The 10,469-nt window shown below is 35.9% G+C and overlaps 1 protein-coding gene across 1 annotated transcript in view; it reads right to left on the bottom strand.

The window, feature by feature from the left end:
• Positions 1–818: 818 nt before the first annotated feature.
• Positions 819–10,469, bottom strand: part of KIAA1033 (KIAA1033 ortholog) — a 36,788-nt gene continuing 27,137 nt past the window's right edge. The window contains exons 25-34 of the mRNA XM_009706576.1: positions 10,257–10,361; positions 8,728–8,862; positions 7,891–7,999; positions 7,063–7,129; positions 6,258–6,344; positions 5,611–5,758; positions 4,164–4,260; positions 3,489–3,685; positions 2,377–2,476; positions 819–886 (exon numbers count right to left, since the gene is read on the bottom strand). Of these exons, the coding sequence (XP_009704878.1) occupies positions 819–886; positions 2,377–2,476; positions 3,489–3,685; positions 4,164–4,260; positions 5,611–5,758; positions 6,258–6,344; positions 7,063–7,129; positions 7,891–7,999; positions 8,728–8,862; positions 10,257–10,361 (1,113 nt within the window). The remainder of the gene's footprint in view (positions 887–2,376; positions 2,477–3,488; positions 3,686–4,163; positions 4,261–5,610; positions 5,759–6,257; positions 6,345–7,062; positions 7,130–7,890; positions 8,000–8,727; positions 8,863–10,256; positions 10,362–10,469) is intronic.

Raw genomic sequence — 10,469 nt, 5'->3', positions numbered from 1 at the left:
GAAGAGCGGATTGTGGTTCTGTCTTGGCTCTGGATTTCCTTACTTCTGTGGGTGCAAATCAGACCTTTGGTATGAAATGAAAAGTAATTTACTATTAACTTTTCTGGTTTTTGCATTCTCTGATATGGGGGGAAAAAAACAGCAGGGGAAAATCAATGCCTGACAGGATCCTAAGTTCCCACAGTGCAAATACTATCTATAGTAATAATAAGGGTTTGTGGAATAAAACATTAATAAGTATTTCCGTTTTGTGTCATAGCTTTAAACATTCACAACATACACTGTTACACCTACAGTGTAATCTGTGACTGCATTAAATACAACAGAACTGCATAAAAACATGTCTGAATTATTTTTTGGACAACAGATACAGACAATATCTTGATTAAATTTCTTTTTCTGCTTGATGAGATGGACCAGTTCAAATCTTAGACCAATGGCCTATGAGTCTTTTTTTTTTAAATGCTATGTTAGAGATGCAAGAATGCATCTAAAAATTAGGAAATTTTTTTTTATCTGCACATCTGTATTTTAAAATACCTACCTCCAAGATCAACATTTTATATAGTTATTTTCAATCTAAAGAAAGTGCTGAAAATAATGTAGACTCCTAAAAAAAAGGAGTTTCTACAGGAAATATAGACAAGACACAGACCTAGCCTCACTGGATGCTAGTATACGTATACTACTGTACAATTTTCTCTTGGGTTTAACAGAGCAAGAAGTCAAATCTAGAGCTTTTACCTCTACAGAGTGTTACTGATAATGACAAGAACATGAATGATTTGAGTAAGTAATCATCACCCATACCAGCCATATCATTTCACAACAGGATCTGCAGGCGTAGAGTTGGAAAGATCTCCGTTGCTTGCTTTAACAGATTCTTCTACAAGAATAAAAAATAAAGACACGGATCATGTTTAACATTTTATTCAAGGCAGTAAAAACAAAGTCTTAGCAGATATATTATGCTGAGGTCATAATACACTTGATACCGTATACCATGGTCAGCATATGCAAACTGACCTTGTAGCACCAAGGGTCCTGGCCCTATGAAGAAATCTGTATTTGGGGTGAAAGGTTTCTTCAAGCAGTAGAGCTTGTGTAAAGATTGCATACACCTGCTCACACATTTTGCAGAATACAAGTCCAAATATTATGGTAGACGGCAAATATGTTACCATGTTCAAAACTTGTCACCCTGGTATGCATTTCAAGTTTTTCTCACCACAAAACACATTTTTCAGGGAACTGAACAGTGAATATTTAACCTAAAATGTAATTAAGTAACTGATGTTCTACAGAATGCTCTCATAAAGAAGCCAATGCAATATGTCTGTTCTTACTCACCACAGTGCTTGTAGATGGGTGTTCGGTTTTTTTGTTTTGGTGGGGGTTTTTTTGTTTGTTTTTTTTTTGTGGTTTTTTGTTGTTGTTTTGAACACTTATTTGAGCAACTTCACTGAATATGATCAAACTCATGCTAAAAGACTTCTTTCTTTGCAAACTGTTTTCCTAGTGCAGAAGGAAACTGATCTTTGGCTGCAGTGACTGTAGTTTCACAGGCCACTTGTGCATTTATCAGAACTACAGTGGAAAATTATTTACCAATTCCATTTTTAATATACTGCTACCAGAGTTTCTAAGCAACTTGTGACTGAACTGCACTTCTATATCTCAATCCTTGGGAGCATTCTCATTTCTTTGAAAAGAATTTTCCTATACCCAAGAGAATCTTCTACAATTCATGAGGGAGAATATATAAGCATGAATATAAACCACAAAATACCCTTGTTAACCTAGTCAAGAGACCATACCCCAAATTAAGATCTTACCCTTTGAATATAATTCAATGGTAGACTAAAAATATATCATAAACATCTGAAAGTCACCTATAGCATCTGCATCATCTGCAGACATAAGTTGAAAAAACAGCTGGTAAACAACAGGTAAAAACCACCAGTTTATTTCACACCAGCTCAGGTTGTGTAGAAAAGGCTGTCATTGTCAACACTGGTAACTGAGAGGGTAAATATGATGCTGAAGTTACTGAATTTAACATTACTGCAAGTATGCAACTCTCCCTGTCCCAGATTTTCAGGGGTTGGTTGGTTTTTCTGTGGTGTTGGTTTTGGCTTTTTTTTTTTGGTGTTTCCTTCCTGTCCCGAAAGCCCAGCCTGAAATCCATGCATTCCAAAGAAGGCCTCTGTGAGCTGTTCTTGACTCCTCAGTCACCCTTGATCCCATAAAACTCTTTCTGGGATGTTGAATCAACCCACTAGCAAGAAAGCAGGTATGTAAAAAAGAAAAAAAAAGCACCTTCCCTACTAAGGCACACTCTCTCATCAGCCCAAATGCTCTACATATAGCACTTACCTTCTTTTTCTTTCTTTTCCTGGTTTTCTTCTGCTGCAGTTTTATCTGCTCTGAAAAAAATTCTTGCACTACTTAGTGAGAAATAAAGGAGTTCAAATTCCTAAGGGAAAAGATACAGAAGAGGAACGTCAGTGTATCACAGGAATGAACTTGTATACAGATATAAATGGCATTTTTCAGAAGCATCTGAGGCAACTAGATTTCAATATCTAAAATGCTTTCAAAAATCCTCCTCCATTCATACCTCGTTCACATGCATTTCACAAAGCAAATGTCAGCCAAAAACTTTAAAGGGTAATTTAAGCAAAGCAGCATCACTGCAATAAATCTCTCACTAATCTACTGAGGCTGAAAATGAGGTTTGTAGCACCAGTGAGAATTTGGAGCAACTTGCCCATGGAAAATCATGCAAGCCAATAATTCAAATGACCACAAGCTTGATTAGTTTCTGGGCAAGGTTCAGTGATGTGGTTTTTTTAAACAGCAGAGGACCAAACACAGTGCACACTCATGGGAGTCATGAGGACATACAGGGCTTTATCTGTTTCAACAACAGATATGCTTTTACAGAATGTAATCACGGACTATTTATAAATAGCTAGCTACAGATTTGTCCCACAGCCTCCTCAAATCAAGAGCAGAGAGAGAAAACATTTACACCACCAATGAAACCTGAACTGCTCGGCTTCAAAATTCAAATGCACCTTTTCTCTATTTCACAGCTAGTGCACCATTCAACCTAGCAGCTCAGAATCAACACCCAAGCAACTCTGAGGGTTCAGTGTTATATAAAAATCTTTGTAATAAGAATTTAACCAAAAAGTTATTCTCTCCTACTTAAGCGTTTAGGTTTTAGTTGCATTAGATTTCTAACCACATGGGACAAAGACTTCCAATCAACCAGGTCAAGTTCCTGCCTCACTCAAATATGACAAACATGACATCCCCTTCGCATCATATGTCTCAAGTCTTTATACTCTTTTTGCATTGTTGCTGTAGGCAATGCTCTGTTTTTTTGGCTCCTGATAAACTCCCTCAGAAAACAGATACCTGAACTGTGATGGGTAAGTGCAGAACTCAAAACAGAATAGATAACTAGCCCCATGCTATACCTGTAAACAAACTTCCAGTCGCTTGTGGGTAAGGTTCATAGTTTGTAGTAGTTTTTCATCTTGATTAGTGGACTGCACATTCTGTTGCTTAGCTACTGCTCTTATTTCCTTCACATACTTCTCTCTAACAGACTGGAACCAGTGCAGAGAATCAAACTCCTGGTACTGATTCAAAAGCTTCAGGATGTAAGCCACACCTATAGTCATTAACAAATCACATACCAAAGTCAACATGCAATTTATAAAATGTTTTGTCAATGTCTTTAATGGATCAGCCCAAGTTGATTACTCCCACACAAAATTTAAATGGCAATTAAATTACACTTAAATCTAACAGGAAAAAGTCATAATAAAGAACAAGCTTCAATTTTTGAAAACCTCACAACTTATCCAAAGACTTGCATATCTTTTCACCTACCGAGATCCACAAGCTTTGAAAGAAATTGGGGAGCATCAACATATGACAAAACTGTCTGCTCCCATACTCAGCTATTCCATGCTTAGGAGACTCTGAACACAATAGCCCTCAAATTCACTGTGCTGAAGCCAAGACAATCCAAGTTTAAATTATGGAATTTTTAATTATGGGAACACACAAAATATAAACAAAACTTTTCTTGAAAATATCTATTATGTTGGCTTACCCAAAGGCTAGTCAGTGTCCTGAAAACTTACCCATGGCAAACCCATCATCAGTGAAAGCTGCTCCACTTTTGTTCTTCTTATTCAATTTCTCTTTGCAGCTGATTGAATGCTCTACAAAATTGAGGGTCTGAAAGAGTGAAAAGCTGTCTTGGAATCATCAAGAGAGACTCACAAGTTTTAAAAGGCATTCACATACGTGCTGTTAACTTATGAATATAATTCCACATCCAAATCTAATCTAATTGTCTCCCCCATCACTAAGCATTTTTGAATGTAAACTTGTCCTTTTTCTAGCATTTTTGGGGAAGAAAGTAAGTTAAGCTTTGGAACACATTTGCATATGCCTAAGCAAAAAAAACCCAAAGGTACCTCTACATCTTCGCTGTTCCTGTCAGACTATTATATCACATTCTTTTAGTGATTACTAGAGGTAATGATGTAAACAAGTAAAGGATAAGTAAAATAGCGCAGGTTTCTGGAAAATTTAAAGATATTAGTGTTTTAAAGCTACAGGATGTTATTTCACTCTGTTTAGAAAACAGTAAAAATATTTCAGTAGTCTTACATTTACGATGATGTTGAACAATAGATCCAGGTAGTGGTTATCGAGTGATGGGTATGTGTTTGTATGCAATAACTACTCTTGAGACACAGAAATGTGTGTACATTAACAACTTCTCAAAAACCTATGATAGTTTCAAATTTAACTACACTGAAATGCCTTTTTAAAACTAAAATGGATGGTATATTCCTGAAACTGTATTTATGAGAAAAGACTCCACAAATGGGAAGGAAAAAGAACAAAAGTATTTGTCATGAGCCTTTTTTCCCCTCACTTTTATCACCATGACACACTTGTCATCTCACAGTCTTAAGTCTATGGCTCACTGACAGTCCAAAACTAGTTTCTAAACTGGGATGTTACACATGAATCTGTTTAGATCATTTAAGTCTTTAAACTGAACTGCTTCCAAATACTCAGAATCCTGCACTCAAGTGTGCATCACCTCAATTCAGTTGGACTCTTTCTAAACAAAGCTTATTAGCAAAAGCAGGTCCAATTGCAATAGACAGCCTCAATTTTACTGCATTAGAACATGACATCAAAAGAGCCTGAAGATACCTAATGTGATGCAGAAAGCACACACACACACGAGAGGTGAAAAACGGTTTTAAATTCCCTTCATCCCTGCTGTTCCAATTTGTCCTTTTTCATCTTGGCTTCTCCAAATTTGATTCAAACAAGAGAAGAAGTTTTTAAGTTACCTTTTGAGTGCTAGTACATGAATTGATGTAAATAAAGAAAAACATGGCTTTGGACAACTATCAACAAAGCCACACTCACAACAATCCCATTCATAACCAGGAAAGAAAGGAGAATATGCTAGTCAACAGCCTAATACAAAATATTTAAACACAAGTCTGATCTGATACTTTTTTTAAAATAAGTACTGGTACACAAAATGCAAATACTAACCAGCGGGGGAACAATTATATAGAAGTTCCGCAAATGCATATTCTTTGGACTGCGGAATTCAGGAGCAAATACATCCACAAGCATTTTGAAGTACTCCGTTCCTTCTGCAAAGTTACGTGTGAGGTCACCGAGGACAGAGTCTAACTGCCTGCAAAGGATAAGCAATGTGTTACCCGGTTTCTGCTAGAAGTTTCCTTGCTTACTCACCCCTTGGGGTAATACAAACTTTCTCTTCACCCTTTGGCTATACCCATAATCCAGTATTTGGACCAGCGTGTTCAAAATTACACCCTACTTCTACAGCCACCTTGAATCATATTTCTTGATTTAACTTTCTCAAAAAAGTTCTATGAACAGAATACTTGCATCTGTTTTTCCTAACACCCCGAACGTTCTAAAAATAGTTGTCAGACACCTGGTGAAGAAAGCTTGTTAGCCTTTAAACCACAAGGATTTTATCAAGAAACCAGGTTCTAACAGTCTATTAGTACAAATGCCCCTTCACATTTTTAAAACAACTGCTTCTATTTTCTCTAAAGAGCAGCAAATATTTTTGCATTAAGTCAGCTGAACTTTTAACACACAATTAATTACAATTCTCTCATCCCATCCCCGCCATCGACCTCAAAAGCATAATGTTAGGGTACCTTGCTGCTTTTTGTGTTTCTTCTGAAAGGCCTTCTTCTTTCACCAGCTCTTCAAAGTTAACAATATCTTCCAGATCAGGAACAAACCTGAAAACTTACTGTTTGTTAGGATTATGCTCAACTGTCTGTGTTCACTGAAGTATCTACCTTAATTTATAAGTTAGTTAATTCAGTCTTCTGGGCTCAAACTACTAACTTGAAGTTATACCATATCTGCCATACCGTTCTCATCCAGGCACTATTAAATTCACTTCTAGATACACACAGGATTATTTGTACTTCTGCTTTTAGCAGGCTACCATCTCCTCTCTCTAGCACTTGCTGCCTTTGATAACTGCAAATTTACTATTACTTGCAAGAAAACCAACTATTGCTTTGCATGTAAAAGTCACTATGTTTTAATGACCTTTTATAAACACAGATAATCAAATACAGAAAGAAGTATCAAAGAAATGTTTTTTCCAAGTTTCTCAAGGCTTGTACTATTTTTCCTTAATACACCCTCAAAGTGATTAACATCAGGAATTACTGACTTAATGAAGGACTAATGACTTACATGTACATTCTATTAAGTCTTTTGCAGTGGTTTTCCATAGAATTTGTTTGATTTCTAGTGGTTTATGTCAATGAATGTACAGTTCTGAATTCCAGCACTGTTTTTGATTATTCCACTTCAATGAAGGCATAAAATCGGACCTTTTTAAAATTTATGGGGGATGAGTAACAACCTAGGGAATATCGGCATGAGTAGGGAGCAAAGGAATGGAAAGGAGCAAACAGAAAAATGAAATATTTGTGGAAGTACCTAATTGCACTACTACAGCAGTGAAGTCCACCAGATCTTATCATTCGTACATAACCCATAGCGTTGCCTTTAAAGACAAGAAAAAACAAGAAAATAATTTATAATTACTTAAATACACACACACTCTTCATAACTCCTATAAGCTCTGAAATGTAAATTCAAGTTGCCATATAGTTCTGGCAAAGAAACTGTTCTGAAAGCCAAGTTAAAGAAGTTACACTGAACCCTGGTATCAAAAGTCTACATACAGAAATAAAACACAAATGCATCATCTCGCAAGGTTGTGCCCACTTTTGTGATTGCACAAGGGCCAAATAGCACAAAATCTTTCCACTGGGCACATTAACCACTAGCAAGTTCCGATCAGTCCTGCACATCTACAGCATCAACGGCTGAAAACAACATTGAAATGTCATGCATCACTCAAAGTTATTTCAGTTGGATATATGGCCATTTTCTGAAATACATGAACTATTTTTTTTATTGGGAAATACACTCAATCTGGACAAAACTCAGTTCCATAACATAAAGAACTTAAAGGGGAACACGCATCTATGCAAGCTGTAGCTATATTTTAGATTAAGACATACAAAGGCTATTTCTGTGTAATTCCATGAGATTATTTCACATGGGGTATAAGTGAAGTACTTTCTATCCAACTGGAGTTAAATCGAGTTTTAGCCTGAGCTAAAAGTTCAGTTACTAGATGATGAAGATCTCTTCCATTTAATAACATTTATATATATTTACATGTTAAATATATTTATTTATAATGTTAAATAACATTTATGTAACATTAATAACATTGTCTTAGATAGCATTTCATACCAATTTGACTTATGAGTTGTCTGAACTGGTCAAGATAGCTCTGGCCATCCGGGGTTATTCCAAGTTTTCTGATGCCACGGTTGAATTTATCTGCTCTTTCAAAGGGATACTAGAAAAATATTTTAGAATAATTTGTAAAAATAATTACCTACCCTTAAAATATTTTTTCACCATGTCAATACAATTCTATTTGCAATGTATTCCTACCTCACATCTACAGCTTTTTTTTTTGTAAACTATAGGCCTGCCTGTCTACTAGTTCACAAAAGTAATTTGGCTAGGTCACTTCTGCAAGTTAAGAAGTGAAACAGAAGTGTTACTGTGAACAAGGAACTATTCCCAAAACAAATAAGCACCTGACATACGAAGAAGCTGGGAATCTGTTTTACTAAATACATTATCTCCCACATTTTTGAGAAATCAGTTTTCCAGCATGGAAAATCAGATCCTGGTCCCCAAATCCTGACATGCTGGAATAAGCGATACATATTCACACCATTTCAGATTCATTTTGAATAATCTTATTATTTAAAACTGACAACTGTTAAGCATGATTTGAGAATCTCCAGTAGACTATGACTCCATCAAATCATCATTTTCAGATCACCAAGAGAATGATTTTAGACAACCTCATATTTACAGAGCAGCCAGAATGAAACAAAGCCATCCTGAATACAGACATTTGTAGCACTGCATTTTGCTAGGACAAAAGCTGTCACTTTGTCTGGAGATACACATTTAAATAATAGGAATGTTATGGTTTGGTGCCCCTTCAGTCACATGAAAATAGCGCTTCTTTTAGCCAAGTTACTCTAAATCCTTCAAAAATTACTATACCTTGTGATCATTTTGATCCTTGACTTCCCTGAAGAATCTGATGTCTTTGATAAGTCTGGATTTGATATGTTCATCATACATGAACTGGCTAAAAATATAAAACTTTTTCCTCAGAAATTGGTAAGTGAAGTTTACCTATAGGAAAAAAAGTCAAATCAAGAAAGTTAGCAAAGTAACAAGCATCTCTAGCAACCCGTTTTCAGTAGATTCCTAGTAACTTGTATTTATATGGAACCTTCTACTCAGTTTACTTCCATTTGTTATTCTCAACTTATATTTTTGATTTCACTGGTTTAAAAAAAGAAAACAAACCCTTCTTCTGGAAGGCCTACTCTTCCCAGGAAGGGTAGGGGGACCAAGGGACAAGTTAGTGATTTCAGTTCAATAAACTAATGGCTGTGTAGGGCAGGTTATGTATGGAATATCTTGTAACTGTCCTCTTAAAGCAATACAAACATTTCAAGTTGAAAAGGGCAGACAACCTCAACTTTCTCAGTCCAGTTCTGGAATCAGCATAACCCGACACATCTTTTCACTCCCTCAGTTTTCTAAAACACTTTCCCGTAAGGCAGAAGCACACTTCCATCCTACACATCTCAATTACTTCTCATGTCTGCATAAATAACTTTACTCACATTCAGAAATGAATAAATCTACATCACCAGGAAATAATGTAACAGCATTTTTTTAAGTAACTGAAGTCCCCACTCTCAGAAGAATAGTACAAGAAATCATGAAAACCTTATTTTTCTAATCATTTCCACTTTAACTTGAGAACCACAATGATAAAGTCCTGCTGCAGTAGGCATGCCACAGGAAGTGCCCTTATCTACCATGCAAAGAGGTAAATGCCTTCAGGTGGTTAAAATGACCACCTACAGTACAGACATCATTAAAAGCACTGCAGTAAGAAGTTGCATTCTTTCAATAAATGATCAGAGATCTGTAGCTTTTACTTCTCAAATCGAAAAGCTGATGTTTAAGCGTAACGATTACAAGAGGAACTTAAAAAAATTAACATTGCATTTCTTCAAGATTTGCTTTAACTGCAGCAAAAGTACCTACCTTCTATGTGTTCATAAGAAGAAACTTAGAGCATGCATATTTATGCAGGCAGCTTAGAAATCAAAATATTTTACTATGCTAGTCTGGTATGTGTTATTTATCTTTACTGAAATTCAGAGTCCCACCAGAACATCTCTATCTTCTTTGATGTGTTTTGAGATGTCTTCATTAACTTTGATGTAACAACTGGAAGTGGCATAACTCCCAAGGGATTGTGATACCGATTTAACACAAAGGAACAGGTTAATAGATAGCATCTGTTACCTGCTTTAAGTGCCAGCCCAGACTTAAACAGTGACAGTGCTATGTCCAAGAACTGGTTTTTTTTAATACATGCAGAATATTATTATTACATTATTAAAACTGCACAACCAAACAGACCACTAGGAGATGCAAGAGTTTGGAGGCTTTTGTGCACTATTTAAAAAAAACAATCAATCAACAACAGTACAAAAGATACTCACTGTTGTGTTCATGATTCCTGTTCCATGAGTTCGAATAGAATTAGCAATGTGTCGGATATTGATAGTGTTCAAGTGTTTGTTATTGCTTGTTCTTTCAATGAAGATCTGGGAGGCAGGGGAGGAAAAATAAAAATTATTTACCCAAAACTGATTCTGTGATAAATTATCAATCTAAGTAGCCCATATCCTATTTATGAGAGCAGCTATTAACTG

The sequence above is a fragment of the Cariama cristata genome, unplaced genomic scaffold, assembly GCF_000690535.1.
Source record: "Cariama cristata isolate BGI_N322 unplaced genomic scaffold, ASM69053v1 scaffold13718, whole genome shotgun sequence".
Taxonomy (NCBI): Eukaryota; Metazoa; Chordata; class Aves; order Cariamiformes; family Cariamidae; genus Cariama; species Cariama cristata.
Note: the sequence above shows the minus strand (reverse complement) of the source record. Positions and strands in the feature narration are given on the sequence as shown.